The sequence below is a fragment of the Eublepharis macularius genome, chromosome 2 (genome assembly GCF_028583425.1).
Source record: "Eublepharis macularius isolate TG4126 chromosome 2, MPM_Emac_v1.0, whole genome shotgun sequence".
NCBI classification, from domain to species: domain Eukaryota; kingdom Metazoa; phylum Chordata; class Lepidosauria; order Squamata; family Eublepharidae; genus Eublepharis; species Eublepharis macularius.
Window position 1 is genome coordinate 194876964 of NC_072791.1, and position 18828 is coordinate 194895791.

At 38.6% G+C, this 18828-nt stretch overlaps 1 protein-coding gene across 7 annotated transcripts in view; it reads right to left on the reverse strand.

Annotated features, from left to right (window-relative positions):
* Positions 1-18828, reverse strand: part of LOC129323716 (sodium channel protein type 3 subunit alpha) — an 85690-nt gene that overhangs the window by 27443 nt on the left and 39419 nt on the right. For 5 of the 7 annotated variants that reach the window (XM_054970331.1, XM_054970327.1, XM_054970329.1 and 2 more), the window contains 4 exons: positions 17690-18175; positions 4985-5105; positions 4043-4197; positions 3515-3688 (listed from right to left, as the gene is read on the reverse strand). In XM_054970331.1, coding sequence (XP_054826306.1) covers positions 3515-3688; positions 4043-4197; positions 4985-5105; positions 17690-18175 — 936 coding nt within the window. Of the gene's footprint in view, positions 1-3514; positions 3689-4042; positions 4198-4984; positions 5106-7661; positions 7674-17689; positions 18176-18828 lie in introns of all 7 variants that reach the window. The other 2 variants (XM_054970330.1, XM_054970325.1) reach the window with 1 other exon arrangement.

The following is an 18828-nucleotide window of genomic DNA, read 5'->3' on the forward strand; positions in this document are numbered from 1 at the left end:
GAACAGACTGCTATTAGTAGAGCCTTCTACAAATTTTACGCTAAATTGTATAATAAAAAAGAGGTGAATAAAGATTCAATAGCGACATATCTGGGGAAAATGAGGCTCCCAGTGATCTCGGAGGATTGGAGAAATAAATTGAATAGTGAAGTGACAGAGGAAGAGATAAGGAAGGCAATACAGTCAACAAATCTGGGTAAGGCGCCAGGGCCTGATGGACTCACAGCTAAATTTTATAAGGTAATGGTCAATGAACTGGTGTCATTCCTAAAAGAAGTGATCAATGGTGTTATGAGAGACCAAAGAATTCCAGATACTTGGAGTGAAGCTAATATATCATTGATCCCTAAAGAAGGACAGGACTTGACTAACGTCAAAAATTACAGACCTATTTCCTTACTTAATAATGACTATAAGATCTTTGCGAAGATCTTAGCGGAAAGAGTAAAGGGATGGTTATCCGAAGTTATTGGGGAAGAACAAGCTGGTTTTTTACCGAATAGACAAATCAGAGACAATTTAAGGACAGTTATAAATGCTATTGAATATTATGATAGGCGTTGTGATAAGGAGGTTGGGTTCTTCTTTGTGGACGCTGAAAAAGCATTTGACAATTTGAACTGGGATTTTATGTTCGCCACTATGGAACAGCTACAGTTGGGAGAAAGATTTATCAGAGCAGTAAAAGAAATCTACAGAGACCAGAGTGCAGCAATTGTGGTGAATGACGAGGTGACTAAGAAATTGACTATAGGCAAAGGTACAAGACAAGGTTGCCCGTTGTCTCCACTGTTGTTTATAATGGTTTTGGAAATTTTGATGATACAGATCCGAGAAGATAATGCAATCCGTGGAATAAAGATAAAAGACTTTTCCTATAAGGTCAGAGCATTTGCAGACGATATAATGTTAATTGTGGAAGATCCAATTGAAAACATGCCAAGGGTAATAGAAAAAAATCACAGAATTTGGAGATTTGGCAGGTTTTTTTGTAAACAAAAAGAAGTCAAAGATACTGTGTAAAAATATGACTAAACAAAAACAACAGCAACTTATGGAAATAACAGACTGTGAAGTAACAAATAAGGTGAAATATTTGGGAATTGAACTGACTGCAAAGAATATAGATCTATTCAAGAACAATTATGAGAAATTGTGGACTCAAATAGAGCGAGATTTGATTAAATGGAATAGATTGAATTTGTCATGGTTGGGAAGAATTGCAGCAGTCAAGATGAATGTGCTGCCAAGAGTGATGTTTTTGTTACAGACAATACCAGTTATTCGGGATTCCAGGCAGTTTGAGAAATGGCAGAGAAAGATATCGGACTTTGTTTGGGCAGGCAAAAAGCCTCGAGTGAAAATGAAAGTGCTACAGGACGCGAAAGAGAAAGGCGGAATGCAACTGCCCAACCTAAGACTTTACTATGAGGCAATCTGCTTGGTTTGGCTGAAGGACTGGATGATGCTTAAAAATCGCAAATTACTGGCCTTAGAGGGATACAAAAAAATATTTGGATGGCATGCATACTTATGGTATGATAAAGTAAAAGCGGACTCTATGTTTTTACACCATTACATTCGGAGAAGCCTCTTCACAATATGGAAAAAGTACAGAGATTACCTACAAGAAGGAATTCCCTCCTGGGTGGTTCCTTATGAAGCGATAGATCCGAGAACTGTTGATAATGAACAACAGTGTTCAACGTATAAGGAGATAACACGAATAGAATTTTCTAAATTAAGAATAAAGACGCAAGAAGAGTTGTCTCCAAATTATGACTGGTTTCAATATGGACAGCTCAGAGACCTTTATAAATCGGATTGTGCCAAGGGAGGGATAAGAATGGAGAACTCGGACCTGGAGGAAGTAATTTTACAAGAAGACAAAAAGGAAATTTCAAAGGTCTATAAAGTGTTGTTAAAATGGTATACTGAAGAAGAGGTAGTTAAGGTGCAAATGGTGAAGTGGGCTATAAATTTTAATAAAGAAATAACAATGGAGGCGTGGGAATATTTGTGGAAAAATACTTTGAAGATTACGACATGCACTAACATTAAAGAGAATGTCTATAAAATGATCTATCGTTGGTACCTGACACCAAAGAAAATTGCGCTAGGGAATGTGAACACGTCTAATAAATGCTGGAAATGTAAAAAGCATGAAGGATCTTTGTACCATATGTGGTGGACTTGTGAGGTAGTCAGGCAGTACTGGGGGGAAATAATAAGAGTGATAAGTGAGATTTTACAGTTTCAAGTTAATAAGAACCCAGAACTCCTGCTACTGAACTTGGGAATGGAAGATATTCCAGCACAACATAGGACATTGCTTTTTTACATGACAGCAGCGGCTAGACTTTTGTATGCGCAAAAGTGGAAAGTACAAGAAGTGCCAACTATCGAGGACTGGATTCACAAATTGCTGTACATGGCAGAGATGGATAAACTGACAAGAAAACTAAGAGACCTTGATCCAGGACAGTTTAACACAGATTGGGAGAAGCTGAAACAATATTTGGTGAAAAAATGGGAGGTGGGAGGAGAACTGTGGCAGTTTGAAAATTATTGAAGAAAAACAAAAGAAGAGAGAAGTGACTATACCGGGGGGAGGAGAGTTAAAGAAGAATTACTAAGCAATTATTCTATTTGATTATTCTATACAGTATTAAGTAATAGTTATTATGTGATATATAAGAATAGAAATTAATTAATTAATTATGTTGCTGGCAGATAGGGGTGTAATTGAGAATTAACAGAATTAAAATTCATGAATACAAGAAGGGGGGGAATGAGAAGTAGCATATAGAATATAGGTTAAATTGATTGACTTATGCTGAAGGTATTTTTGGTTATAGCGATATTTAGAAATGTGCAGAACATGGGTCAAATTGATTGACTTATGTCGAATGTATATTGTGTTTATAGGTATATTTAGAAATGTGCAGAATATGAGTCAAATTGATTGACTTTATGTTATAAAGATAAGAGATATAAGAGGAAGTAAAGAGTAACATATAGAGTATAAGTTAAATTGGTTGACTTATAAATGTATTCATCACTTATGAGTACTCAAGTTATGTATAGGGAGGGATAAATTGTTTGTCCCATATTGATGACATTAGAATGAATAAGTTAGAGTACAGGATATTGAGAATATTACCAGTATTATTACTATTGAATAACATGCCAGGAATGTATTAGTTAGTTGATAAGTGAAGGGAAATTGACTTAGCACTGTGTTATAATAGACTAGCTTAGAAGAGTGTGAAAGTATATGTTTAATTGACAAAATAAGTTGAAATGAGTAGGGGAAGAATAGACAAAGGGTTGGAAACCTGTTGGAAGTCAACAAACGGGGGGGGGGGAAGGGAGGGGGTTAGAACTGGAATATTAAAGTAATTTGATTGTTATAAATGACAAAATATTTCTAATTCCAATAAAAATTTAAATATATATATATATATATAAAAGGCCGAGGGGCAAAAACAAAGCAGTGGTTTCGAGTGCTTACATCAACAATGAGGAAATCCAGCCAGCACCAGGCATTCGTGAAATATACTTGAAAACCGTACGCCACCCACTTCAGAAGCATTTCTAGAATGAAGATGTACGTGAAGACCTTGTCAGCGTACTCCAGCATGGTCTTGATAGTCTTGCGCTGTTCAATATATATGTCTTCAAATGCCTGTGAAGGAAGAGGGGAGGGGGAGGAAGAATCACTGTGTTCCAATTCACAAATGTAAATGTATTTTTAAAGTGAAGAGAGATGCAGAAATTCACTTCCGTTTTGTTTCCTACTAAGATAATACTAACAGATTACAAACAGCACAAAAAGTTTCATTTTCTGATTTTCTCTCTCTCCTGAACACTCTTATGAACTGTTGGAACTGCCAGTTACTAGAACATCCGGTTATTAAGCAAAACATTTTCAAAATTAGAAACGGAACATATGCTGGCTATCATATATAATAAAATGTACATTTCAATATATTTGATGTGAAAAAATTGAGAGAATAAAGTTTTTTTCTGTTTTGCTCACCAGCGCACCACTGCTGAGAAGAATCATAAACACAATGAATGTCTCAAACCAGTTGTGTTCAACTATGCTGTAGCAAGTTTTCCTAAAATTCCACCAGATTTTTCCTTTGCCATCTTCTATACTCACTTGACAACATGAACACTTCTTGACACAATCTGTTCATAAGGACAACAGATGGTTAAATAATGCAATCTTTTAATATTTTTATTCTGCTTTACTTCCAAGTTCAGAAGAGCATGCTCACAGGGAATTACTGACAGCCAGGGTGGCAGAGTGGGTAGAGTATCAAACTAAGAACTGGGAGAGCCAGGTTCAAATTCCCTTACGGTCATGAAGCTCGCTGGGTGGCTTCAAACCCGTCACACATTCTCATCCTAACTTACCTCCCTGGACTAGTGTGAAGATAAAATAGCAAAGAAGAATGATGTATGCTGCCCAAATCTCCCTGGAGAAAAGGTTGAGGGAAAATGAGAAAAGAGAAAAGACCAGGGAGGAGGGGGGGCTGAACAGGAAAATGGCAAGAAGAGAAGACTGAACTCCACTTAAGTAAAAACAGCTAGTCTGGAGAAAGGAACTCATGACTGAATATAGTGTGTGGTGTCCATTTTACCCTGTAAAGTATTAGCTGTTGTTTGGGCTGAAAGGTTGATAACCAAATCTACAATCCAACTGAAATGAAGGACTGGTGTTGAGAATTGTATTTTTCAAATGCCAGCTGAAGCAAAGGAGCGACAAAGCAGGAGCTGTATAACTAGTTGCGAGTTCAAAATTGCCACCCTGTGCCACTTTCCCTCTCATGGTTCTCCATGAGTGCCACAGCAGATGGGTGCGTGTGTGTGTCAAGAATTTGAGCAGACATGTGGTAAGACACACTAGATTTAAGATGCTCCTCCCCCACAGCAATCCTCTGTTCCCAATGGAGATCTTTTCTGTCCCTGTTACCTTCTGTAAAACAAGCTTCTGGTTCAAGAGCCTCTTCTGGTTCGATCTCTGCTTGTTCACCTTCTCCAGGTGGGGCAATATCAACAGTACTGCCTTCAGATGAGCTGGTGGCCTTTCGCTTCTGAAAATAAAATCCCATTAAAAGAAAGTTTTTTCCCCCCCTTTTCCTGTAAGTTCACTTCACTCAGAAGGAAAGTACTCTTCAACTTAACATTGGTAATACAGAGCAGTGAGTTGTTTTAACAGAAACAGAAAAAAATCATAGCATGAAAAGCACCAGCGGGTTCTTATTCTCTTGCTTTTGTTCACTTTCTTATAACAAATCTGTGTTCCCTCTTAACACTAAATAAACCAAATGAAAAATACATACTAATTGGTATCTTTATGACTTCTTTTAAAGTGTATCTGAGAACATACTAAGAAGATAATTGAGAATGCCCTGTTGTCCAAATGTTTCTTATCTAAGGTCAAAGGGGTCAACAGTAAATTATCAAATTAATTTTAGAATAAACTCTTTTACATATTGCAGCTATTTTTACTATTATCTGCTCTTCAGCGTAGAAGAATTCTACAGGCTCTGCCTGGATTTTCTTCTCTTGGCAAGTTGTCAGAACTGAAAACAACTATTTAGAAAAGGGTTTTTTAAAAAATCAAGTAGAACTGTGCTTGCTATTTAGGTGCATGTGTGAGCTCTCACAGCACATACACTAAAGGCATCTTGTACATTTTCTTTGTGCACACTCCATTTAAGCAACATTATTTTCTTCAATACATCAAGGGTGAAAAGTGCTCCTTTACTGAGTTTGCATTTATTTTTAAAATGTTATGTTTCTGAAATTCTTTCAATAGTAAGCCACTCTTCAGCTGTAAGTACTGCTTTATTTGACTTAAAAATGTGAAGCGTGGAAAACCATGCAACATTAAACATCAAAGCAGTATCAATAAATAACAGCAATAGTAAATGATTTGTGTTTCTTGAGTTTACATTAATACTAGAAACTCTGATAAATATTATTTAATATTAACAAATTTAACAGAGATTGATGCCAGTTTATGAAAATAATATTGGGTGGCAACAGTGGTAGAGGTTGTTGCTACAAGGGAAACATTATGTATACCTATTTCTATGTCTTGCTAAAATTACAGAATTATTTGAACTGGAAACCTCTGTGGGCATATTCGACATAAAGGAATTATTCACATCCTTCTCAAAGCTACTTAGAAGTTTAATAGTCCTTGTAATGTGTATCTTTAATTTTCTTGTAAACCTAAACTTTTTTTGTTCTTTTTCTTTTTTGTATCCCCCTATTGTTAAAAAAATAAAATAATTTTTTTTTAAAAGGTACTTAGAAGTTGATGACTCAGTTCCTGGGGTGACAGATAAGAGGTGTAACTCCAGTGGCTTTGTGTTATTGAGAATCTGACTAAAATTGAACTTTTGCTGAATTACATCACCTGAGAATTTGAGCTTAAGATCTTTATTAACCTTAATACATGTGGCTGTTAGATTAACAAAAAGACAAGTAGAAATCTCCCATTGTATGCTTGCTAAAAAGAATATAGAATATTAAAATGAAGGACAAAGGAAGCAAGATGATAGATTAAATATTAAAATGAATGGCGGTATTAGAACTGCATGCATACAGAAATTTAGTGTTGACAACCTCCAGGTGGTAGCTGGAGATCTTCTGGAATTAGGCCACAAGGAACAGTTCCCCTGGAGAAAATGTCTGCTTTGTGTGTGTGGACACTATGGTATTTTATCCTGCTGAGTCCCCCCCCCCCCAACCCTCTCCATGCTCCACCTCAAAAATCTCCAGGAACTTTCCAACCTGGAGCTGGCAACCCGATGAAATCCCACAGCTATGCAAGAACCATATAACTTAAAAGTCTGTGTCCAGGCCTCAGTATTATTGATGTTTAAAATATATCTTAGTGGAATTTTATGTGCTAGCTTTATGTCCTAGTTTAGGGGTGTCAGGCCTCTCAGGCTTGACACCGGGGGACGGAGGGTCATTGGGAGGCACACCAGGAGGAGTTACCTTGTGAGCGCAGCATGCGCTCTGGAGCACTTCCTCACTGCATCAGGAAAGATAACATTTCTGGTGCAACACAGAAACGACAGGACATGGGAAGGGACGATTTGATAAACATCAGCCCCAAACACAATTAATCTAACAAAATGATGAACAGTAAGAACACTTCTAGACCGGGGGGGGGGGGCAATTTTTATCATATCAGCCCTGTGTGCACTCTGCCACTTCTGCATCACATCGGGAATGATGTCATTTCTGGCGCAAAGAGGAAGTGCTTCGGAACACATGGGAGCAAGCTGCGGGGCTCCTAGGCCCATTCCTGCATTTTTTCCCCTGCCTGCCAAGTGAAAGGTGGAGAGGGGGCAGTGGCTGGGGGCAGGGAATCCCCCACCCCAACCAGGGGAATGGGATCCCTATCTCAATGGGTTTTGTAAAAATACCCCACCTGGCTTATAAAGGAATGGGCAGGCTTTTCTGCTTTTGCAAATCAGTTTTTTAACCTTTTTTTTTTTGCAAAGTAATAGAAATATGAAATAAGGAGAGAGGAAAAAGTGAATGATGGGGTTATTTTACACTATATATTTTATAAGAGTTCTACAGTAGTTTAACTGTCACTTGGGGTATCTCACTGCAGAAGGTACCGGGTTCAATTCCTGGCACCTCCAGTTATAAGTATCAGGTAGTAGGAGATGTGAAATACCTGTCCCTGAGGCCCTAGAGAGCTGCTGCCAATCAGAGTAGACAACATTGGTCTTGCCTACTACCTAATACTTATAACTGGAGGTGCCAGGAATTAAACCTGGTACCTTCTGATTTAGTCTAAGGCAACTTACCATGACATTACCATGAATTCTCATTTACAGATATTGCCCTGCCCCATATATAGAAATGCCACAGCATTATTCAGGGGCATAAATATGTCATGAGAAAGACAAAGGAAAAGGACGACATACTTAGCTTGCTTATATGAGCCAAACAAACTTTTGAGCGATTAAAAAAAGTTAGTTTCTCTTGTGCTCCTGCACGAAGGTATATTTTGACCATGGCCAAAAGTATTTTACCAGACTATAAACTGAACAGAATTATAATTTAGTAGATCAAGAATGTAACTGTATAGCAGGTTATGTGGACCTCTCTTTCATAGCTTTAACAGAGCCATTTTCTTCTGACAGGGAAGGGTTGATAAACCTTCACTGTTTATGGTTACCGTTGCCAGTTTATTATTTTAACCAGGAGTGAGGAACACTGTTCTACACCAAAGGTTCACCGTTTCCTTTCTAAGCTCATGCAGCCATGTTATAAACATACCTCTCTTTTTACATAAAAGGATGTATATGTACCAGCCTATTTCCCAAAATTATCCTGCAATCAGCATTACAGCAATACAATTTTTAGAATGCATGCAGTTTGTGTACAGTATAAATACAAATGGGCTTTTGCGGCTGGTGGCTCTAGTTACTTTTTCTCGATACGATGAGCACAATCCCACCAGCGCATGCAAGGGGATGCAGCAAGGGACTGGCCTATCTCCCTCCCCGCTTTCCCTTGTTGGGCTGTGATCAACAATATTCATGTCTTTTAACACTGAACTGCAGCAACAACCGCAAATGTTATTATTTCCTAACATACAAAAAACATACCTTAACTGCAAGCATATTGACCCTAATTTATACAAAGAAAGAAGACTTCACAGCTAACACTGTATTTCTTAATTAGTTAGTTTCACTGCCTCTTGTCGTTCCAACTTTGAGCTGCAATTTCAATGAACAATTTGCCACTTAAACATTAAGGAAGATATATTTTCACTGACCTGTTGGCAAAATGTCTCCTGGATGAACGGATATATTTAAATAATCTAGTCAGAATGTAAATATTTGCCTTAAGTGATGCCATTGAAATCAATCAGAATTTAACCAGTGACTTGAGCTGATAACGGCTAAATTCAGTGGGAGCTCTTTCACTGGCTTCAGCTGAAACAGACTGTACTCTTAACAGTAGCAAAAACATACCAATGGCCAGGGCTTTTTTTCAGGGGGAATGGAGTTCCGGAACCTCTTGAAAATGGTCACATGGCTGGTGGCCTCGCCCCCTGATCTCCAGACAGAGGGGAGTTGAGATTGCCCTCCGTGCAGCTGAGGGCAATCTAAACTCCCCTCTGTCTGGAGATCAGGGGGTGGGGCCACCAGCCATGTGACCATTTTCTCTGAGGGCAACCCACTGAGTTCCACCACCTCTGTTACCAGAAAAAACGCCCTGCCAATGGCTATTCTCAAGCATGAATATCATGGAGTCTAGCAATTTATACTAGTACCTTTAAAATATTAAAATATTGAGCACCATATACTTAAAAAAAACAAATGAGAAAAGTGTAGTTTGTAATCTTTAGGACGTGATTTTTTAAAAAAAACTTATGAACATTTTTGTTCCACCAGAAATTATTTGTTAGAAGTGAGGTAGTGCTGTATGGTTTATAACACCATTATTCCTTTACAGAAAGAATGAACAGTTTGATAAAAGTTATCAGGTCATTAGTGACTACTGAACTCACGGGGTTAGATCCCACCAGGTTTTTTGCTTAACTTTGCCCCATTCCCCTCCTTATTACAGCCCCCATCCCACATGAATCAGGCCCTAGGATCATCAGCATAGCCTTTTTAGTGGTTCAAGGGGATTTCCTCCTCCCGTTTCCAGCAGCGGAAAAGCTGATTGGATCCAACCCATAGAGAGGAAATATCTTATTATCTGCAGGGATACACTGGAAAGCAATTGTTGATGATGCAGCATTCCCAAGGCCTGAATCAGCAAAACAACATGCTTGACTAGAGCAGAAGCCTGTGCAATACCAGCGAAACCACGCCAAGGAACGAAATCTCACCTTCATATTATTTTAAAAAGATGACCTGGAAAAAAGGTGATTTGAACTATAACCATTAGATACTGTAAAATGACAATCTAAATTGGCACCATAACCACCCTCACAGTCTCTTTTTGACCGCAGTGCATCTCTTGATTTGGCCAACATAATAATTAACACAAGCTTTGCCCAACAGCATGTTAAGGGGCTCATTTCCATTGTTAAAGCATTCACTTAAGGCCAAGTCTTGCTCTCATTTGATGTTGCACGACATTTTCAACGGGAGCAGGAGCAGGCCAAAAATACAGATGTTAAGCTTTACAAACTGCTTCATGATTCAGGTGACAGTAATAAACAAAGGGATTCAGCCATTATAAATTATCGTGAACAACACAGCTTAATATCTAAGTTTAACCATCCTAAATTGCCTCAGGACTTCACAAAACCTGAGACAGCAATTTCCTTTACTTTTGTGACACATGTTTGAATTTAACTGTATGACTTGAGGGCACTCACCAAAACCACCATACACAGAATAAGGGGGTGGATGTTTTCATTCATCCTGTTAAAGTCTTCCTCTGACGTTCTAGACTGGTTGGAACATATCTCAATTTGCAATATCCAAATGTTTACATTTATTAAAAGATGCCAGCCCTTAACCACTGAACTAGATCCATAAGCTTAAGGATTTAAATAAAGACAGTATCGGTAATTAACATTTTAGATCTCTGAGTACTTTTTGCAAGTTTATCAACTGTGCACTAATAGGTGATCTAAATGTTTCAATAATCAGAACATACCCACAACCCTCCCACCCACCTCTTGCACCATCCATTAGATGTCAACAGGTAAATCACAATGTGACAAAGTAGAGCACAGAAATGTACTCCAGCAACACTGGAACCAATCAGAGCACTGCTCTGAATCGGCCAATAGGGAAAAAATTAAGATTTAACAAGGACAAGGTTAAGTCAGTCAGAAGTTGGGTTTTTTGAGAGATGAGAGGGAAGTGTTAGTCTAAGATCTGAGGAGATACCAAACCTTTGGTTAAGGTTACTTATCTGGAGATTTGAGAATACAGTAGCCCAGCAAGGTTTGCCAGATTTGATGTATAACTAAAATGCAGAAGTGTTTAGATGTTATAAACCTGCCTTAGAGAGGATTTTTTCAGGGACAAGTGTTGTTTGAAGCCTAACTGCCCATAACACCTGGTTCAGTGTTATTATTTGCTTCAGAACTTTGTTCTTGTTCATTTTTTAAAAGCAAACTCTCTTGTGCCTGTCCATTTACCTAAGACATCAGTCCATGTATGGGTGGTGTGGAAAAAATTTTGGAGTTTGGGTCAGAAACTAGGCCACTGTAACATGGAACCAGCACAGGCTCTTTAAAGAAGCTTCCAAAAGGCCTCAGAGAATAAGTTTGGTTTTTTTTCTCTGCAGGCTGGCCGAAGTTTTACTTTCTCAAGAGGGAGAGAATATTAAGCTAATTAGCACAAATTGACACAAAGCAGTTGCAAGGGCTTCATTCCTTGCCTGTAAATTACAGCAGGTCATTTAGCTAAGGGGCTTCGAGGTTGCCCTTTATCTCATTTGCAATGTACAGGATGAGGCTGGGCAGGCAAAGTGTGAAATTCCTTTCTGTAACTTGTAGGAAATGTTCTGATTTATGGGACTAATAGTACTTTCAAAAAGAACAAAGTGGACTAATTGATAACAGCCTTACTCAATGAGAACTTCTGACTTTAGACTATAAAAAGGGGGGGGGGCAAAAAGCTTTCAGTGCTACACTTGCTAATTAGCAGAGGGGCTTGTAAAAGTCCCTTGCTATTGGCATTGTAGTCCGAGAGCGCTTGATTAAGGAGGTAGGAGGAGAAATTATATTGTTGTGCTTTGTTTTAAGCCTTTGTTCAATATATATAGTATTTAGAGTTAAGTTGTTCTTTTGTGGTTTGGATTATAACCTTTGCCTTATATTCAATAAAGCTTTAGATTTGGTTAAGAATTTTCCTTTTGTACAGAGTGCACTTTTTCTAGATAGGGACAGTTAGGGAGTTTAGTCGATACACAACATACAGGCCTTGGTAAGGGGCAACCTGAGCACGGACCTGGAGGGGTCGCAGGGCCCGAGGAGGTCGAGTCTCCCCCAAAACATTCACACAACAGGTGGGTTTAGTGTTCCCAGGCCCAGATTCTATCCTCTCAAGCCCTTTTAAAACTCCTGCTAAAATAGACGGGAAACTGAGTGGTGGAGGGAAAAAACCTGAGGGGTGGTGTCTAGCTGACAGGAAATCTGTCACACAGAACTATTATTCAATAGGTTTCCTTTCCCCACATCCAGCTTACATCAGTGAAAGTAATGAGATTCACTATGTAATGGCCCAGAATAGGACGGCACACAAAGAGACAGTCTGAGAGATGCTGCCCTGTTGGCTGAGAGTTGTGTCAAAGCTGAAGCAACAAAAAATTTCACTTGGCCAACGCGCAATGATGTCACTTCCTGGAAGCTATGTCATCCCAGGAGTGCACACATGAAGACACCAAAAAAGGTGAGTGTCAGGTCCACCCCCCGTCCCACCAGGATGTAAGGGGACTTGGCAACCCTATTCATTTTGACATTCATTCTGGTTACTACCAGGAATACGCATATGGTTTTGTACATGCCAAAAACATCTCACAGATCAGAAATCATCTTTTTAGTATGCTTGCTTGTTTGGGGAACATAATCGGGCACATCAGTCAAACACCGTTTCAAAAGAGGGTTCCCTCCCCGCTAAGTCATGAAACAATTTACAATATATGAAAATCCAAAACCACCTAGTATTCAAATGAACACTAGAAGAATGATCTAGCGTGGGAGAACTTTGCATGACAACACCTCCAAAACATTCGGCAATTTAAAACCCAAGCAAACACAGAAACATAGAATGCAATTAAATTTTCAAATTATGTCCTCAAAACTTCCCCAAAAGACAGCATTCATTCTATCAAATATTGTATACCACATTTATAAGGGCTGAATCAAAAAGGGTTGTTTTTATTATTTTTTTAAAAACTATGCATGCTCCCTTTTTTTCCCCTTGGCCTTTTAAGAGTTCAACATTCTCATAATTTTACAATCTATCTTACAATACCTATAGGTCATGCAGTAGCTGTTAAGGGATTTGATAATAAAATATATAGCTAGAAAATTCACTAGCAGAATCAAAAGGTATGTTGGGGTTGCCAATCTTGTCTGACCATGCTGTGATGTGAGTCACAGGACTCGGCAGGGAGCAGCTGTGCATGTTGGGGCTGTCTTGCAATGGACAGGGAAGGAAACATAGCTCGGTAGCATGCAGGCCAGTCAATATCCACCGGAAAGTGATTATATATGTATAACTTGCTTAGGTAACCTGCATAATAGTGGTGGTACGTTGAATCTACCTGGTTAAAAAGCACCAGAGCTGCATTCTTGATTGCTCCAGCTTGGTTTTACCCCTGTGAGAAGTAAGAATGGTAGGCAATGAAGTTCATGACACAATATTGCCAGTCTTTTGCGTTCTGGAGACCAGCATGCACACATAGTTTCAAAACATTTGCAGAAACAAAAAGAGACAAAGAGACAGTTACCTAATTGAAAAAAGGAATATACATACTAGTTGATTTTAGAATAGAGTTCATATTCCTAACCATCTTTCGTAAGGTCTATCATAAACCAGGGTTAATGATTATCAGGGCTGTTCACACACCTACTTTTTCTTCTTGTATAAGCTATTGCTGTCATATATAGATAGGGTGTGACACAGTACGCTCTCCCCCCCCCCCCACTTCTTTCTTGAAACATTCAGGCCGTTTGGAACTGGATTAAATGACTTCACTCCCAAGTAAGTGTACACAGGACTGCAGCTGTTTAAGTTGAAAATTTCATTGCAGAATATGACAGGTATGTTTTGTTTCAGAAAAAGAAACAGATTTCTATTCCTCTCTTAAAGCAAGCATCCACATCTCTACAACACGCTCCTCCCCCCATCATTTGGGCCATTTTGAACTGACAAAGCCCCTTCCTTTAGGGGATTTTACTATCAACGTTTCCCATTTCCAAGATTTCTCTTTAAATTCCAAAATGCCTATTCTTGAACTAAACCCAAAGAAGTCTCCGAAAGTTTACTAAGATGCCGCTGGTTCTGGCTTCAGCACTAGTTCCAACATGAGCCAGTTGCAGCACAGCCCACATCCTATCCCCACCATGTTCCCCTTTCGATGACCAGTACAAAACTTTACAAAGTCACTACATTCTAAGTTGAAATTAATGGGCTTAGACTGGGGTAACTCTAGCACATAAGAGCAAACTCTAAGAAGCCTCGAAAATCTAAATTTTGTACCTTAGCATCAACTGGTTGTAAAAGAAGCTGACTACATAGAAAGAGAAATAACTTGAAAAAAGCGCATTGTTCCTCAGTGACTGATCCTTTACTTTTCATCTTGTGAACAACATACGTACAAATTGAAGGTCTGGGAGAAGAATACCTACACTGTTCAAAATGTTAAGAATTCATTAAGATCTACAGCCCATCCTCAGCCAGAGGCGATTTGGTTATTTGCACATAAACAATCTTGCAATGAGTGGCAAATTGGCACTGGTTTTTATTTCCATATAGCATTCTAGATTAAACATATTCACTACAGAGATTGATCACTCTAGGTTAAAATTGATTAAAACATAAATATCATAGCTGTGATTCAGAGAAGAAAATCTGCTGTCTGACACATAAGCAAAATAAAGCACCAGTTCCTTCTATGAAAGAACATTTTAATTAACCACAGACACAGTTATGTGCAGATTTAAAAGAATTTTATCAACAAATTAAATATGATTGTACAGAATATATCATCATTGCATAATAGGAAACAAAGACCTTAAAAATAAAATTCGGTCCAGTAGCACCTTAAAGACCAACTAGACTTTGACCCTTGACATCTTATATCCTGGAAATCTAGATGGTCTTTAAGGTACTACTGGACCCGAATCTTGCTCTTCTACTGCAGACCAACTCAGCTACCCACCTGAAATGATCTAAAAATATGTTTAATTGAAGCATGCCAATGTGTCACCAGTTAAGTAAGTGAAACAAATGCTCAACACAAGAGTGAGCTTACCACAAACTCCTAATCAAAAATGTATTTAAAATGTTAGCCCTTTAGAAAAAAAAATCCAAAAGCAACAACTAAACAGCTAGGGATCATCTAAAACATTAATTACAAAATTTCAAGTTCACTAGACCGTTTCTAGAACAAGATGTGGCTGGGCTAGATAAAACAGCCTCAGTTTATCATTGCTAAGATACAGAAGATTATGCATACATTATTAAGTTAGACTGTGCTAGGTAAAAAAAAAATCCTGTTACACCAAAAAAGAAGGATGGCCTCTCTCTCTTTGAAAGTACCAAAGCCAGCTAAGAGCTGCCAGTCCCCCAACAGAAAACTCGGCTGCATCACATGCACCATTACATCACTTCTGGTGAAATCCTGGAAATGACAAAGTGTAGCTCTAGGAATTCTGGGTTACTTCTGGGTTTTCACCAGAAGTGATGTAACAGCACACACAACATTCCCCTCCAGTGTCCCTGACCCCAAACTTCCCACCAGTTACCAGCTGTTATTTGGGTCTGTCAGCAGTTATTTGGATCTGTCTCTACTACTATTCAGAACAGAGCTCATGACTCCAAAGCCTCAACCTCTAATATTGTCCAATTGGGAACAAAAAAGGAGGAGATATACATTCCAGAAAAATGAACGATAGAGGTGTTATTCTTATACAATCAAGCATCTACAGCTTTCCTAGACTGAGAGACAGAGAGAGAGAGGAGAGAATGTGCTAAGTGCCTGTATTATATAGTACACAAATATGGAAAACATTCTCATTATTTTAAAAGAATCCTTTAAAAATGTTAAGTGTTTCCAGCTCTGTATAAAGAATGCTCAAAATGCCTAGACTTCACATAAGAATTTACTCAGTAATGCCAGCCACTGAGTTTCTGATTTTAATTGGTTGATTTCTTTGCCCTTTCTGAATCACGCAAGAATCTTAAAGATCACAGGCAAGAAAGATTATGATGTCAAGATGACCCATGCCAAATACAGTCATTCTGATGGAAATTTCAAATAAATAGCTGCCCAAAATAGTGTGTGTGGTTAAACAACCAAGTATGAAATCACATTATAAATAACAAAAGACGCAGATGCAGATATTAAAATCTAAAAAAAACCGATTAGCAGTCTTCTACCTAAATTATGAAAGGCAAAATTTGATGGTATACTTTTTTGGACTGCAAATCCCCAAGCTTCTGCTTACAGAGCTAGTTTACAGGACTGATTTTGACCACCTTCCCTCTGTACTCCACCCCCGCTCCCCAGCCATTGCTGAAGGTTGAGGGTCCCTAGTCCAGAACCGTACATCATACAGCACAGGGCAGGTTGTAACAAAAGCCCTTCTCATTTATTGTAACTGTGCAAATGCATAGTCTAGTATTACCCAAGAGTTCCCTAACCCTTTCCATTGTTTTGTTTAGGGATTACACAGAACTGCTGTGGGAAGGGGAAGGCAGTAAACATGACTTCTGCAAACTCTTTCTGTTTGGGTAACCCTTGGATCCAACCGTATCAAGACCCCTGGGAGGCTGTACAGATCTATTTCAATGGCCTATGACTAGTACTGGTTTTCTTTTAAAACACTTAACATTTTCTTTTATGTTTCAGTAAAGAACCGTTCAATCTTTTCTCTTCAGCTATTACAGCACAAACAGAATCCTGTGGCACACAAGCCAAGATGGCTTTTTAGGAGAAGAAGTTGGGACAGAACTGTCTCACCTTCACTAACTGCTCCTAAGCTTAAATACCCGGATCTTTTTCTGCCAACACCAAGGAAATGGTCTGCAGGAGCTTCAAGTATGTCAAGGCACTATTACTGGTTTCTACTCCTCCCCACCACTGCAGAGATTTTGTCCCTAGATTTTCCTTGATTGCTACTATTCAGTGTAAGAGGGAGGCAGTCTGCAAAAAGGAAACGTTGATACACAGACAGAATTTTGATCAGGGCGGCAGGGAAAGCAAAGAGGGGATTTAACCATTCAGCTGCTACTTGGTTTTGCTAATTGAAACGAAGTTCTATGTGCCATTACTAGCATGTCCTTTAAAAATACTTTTTTCCCTTTAAAAATTTGTTAACAGCACAGGGAGGCTGGTTTCAATTAATGAAGCCGAGCAGGAGTTGAAGGTTAAAACCCCAGTCCCTATGTGGCCCCAATCCAAATCACACCTCCACATTCAATTTACCGTTTACACACTGATGGAGATATGTGATCTCTGTCCTATCTGCTTTGGCCCTCAGCTTCCAGCACTGAAACACGGTGTGCCCTTCTGCAATGATGCTGCCATTGTCTCACACCGCACTTCACATGTAACACAATTTATAAGATTTCTTGTGAAAAGATTAATAATGCTTATGAATTTTAGATACTCATCACTCACCATTTCAAACAACAGCTCACAGGTATAAATCAAACATATTTGCCATAAGAAACTAACTGACACTAAAAACATTACTATTAAAAAAAACTGACGAAGAGAACTGTGATTCTAGAAAGCTTATGCTACAATAAAGTTGGTTAGTCTTAAAGGTGCTACTGGACTCTTTTTGATATTAAACAAAACCTATTTAATCTCTCAGTTCTGTTACATGTGAAGAACCATACTTCAAAATATTGTAAGTTATACACTTCATAAGTGAATAATATTTCAGTTTACATATATATGTGTGTATATATACATAAAGTCCTACCTCTTTGCTTTCTTCAAGTTCAGATTCACTGCTAAATTCTTCTGTGTTAATATTTTCAAAATCTGACTCGCCAACAGCAATCGGTACAGTCACAGTCAGGCCTGGATTATTTATAAATGACATATAATCATTTTCATCAATAATATATTTTTCCACACTGCTGCCTGTGCCTACACCACTTGTAGTTCCATTTCCGTCTCTTAGATAATTAACATCTTTGTGTATTTCAACCATAGTATGGTTGGAGACGCAGCTGTCCTTCTTCTTGTTCAGTTCTTCAAATGCTTTGATATCTTCCATTGCTTTCTGTTCTCTAACAAAGCCTTTTTGGACAATTTCCCGTAATTTTTTCTTAATGTAATCTATTCCTTTCTGAATTCTTGCCACAGCAACCTGAAGATTGTTCATTTCATTGTCATCATCTGTAGCCGCAAGATTGTCTGAACTAAAAGAGCTCAGCAACAAGGCTAGAAAAAGATTCAATACCTAAAAAGAAAAAGTGCAATAACTTAGGTGTCTTATATATAAAAATATTAACAAAAAAGTTAGTTACAATCAAAAGAACAGCTCTACCATATCCGTTCAAGCACTGACGTCTGGTGGACACATTATAATTAGTGTGGCTGTTTGCAACTATTTACAATAAATTAAATAAATAAATATTTTAGAGTAATCTCTGCTTATGGTCATCGTTATATCCAGGGCTTTTTTTCTGGGAAAAGAGGTGGTGGAACTCAGTGGGTTGCCCTCGGAGAAAATGGTCACATGGCTGGTGGCCCCGCCCCCTGATCTCTAGACAGAGGGGAGTTTAGATTGCCCTCTGCGCTGCCAAGTGGCATGGAGGGCACTCTAAATTCCCCTCTGACTGGAGATCAGGGGGCGGAGCCAACAGCCACGTGACCATTTTCAAGAGGTTCCAGAACTCCGTTCCACTGCGTTTCTGATGAAAAAAGCCCTGGTTATATCTATGGGCAATGAATTCCTAATGAATTACTAATTCAATAATAATCCGTCAATAAAGAAGTTCTTTCTTTTGTCCATCCTGCATCTATTGCCCATCAATTTCATTGGTGCCTCCAAGTCCTTTTACTTAGAGGAGGAAAAGTTCTCTCAATCCACTTTCTCCACTCCATGCATAA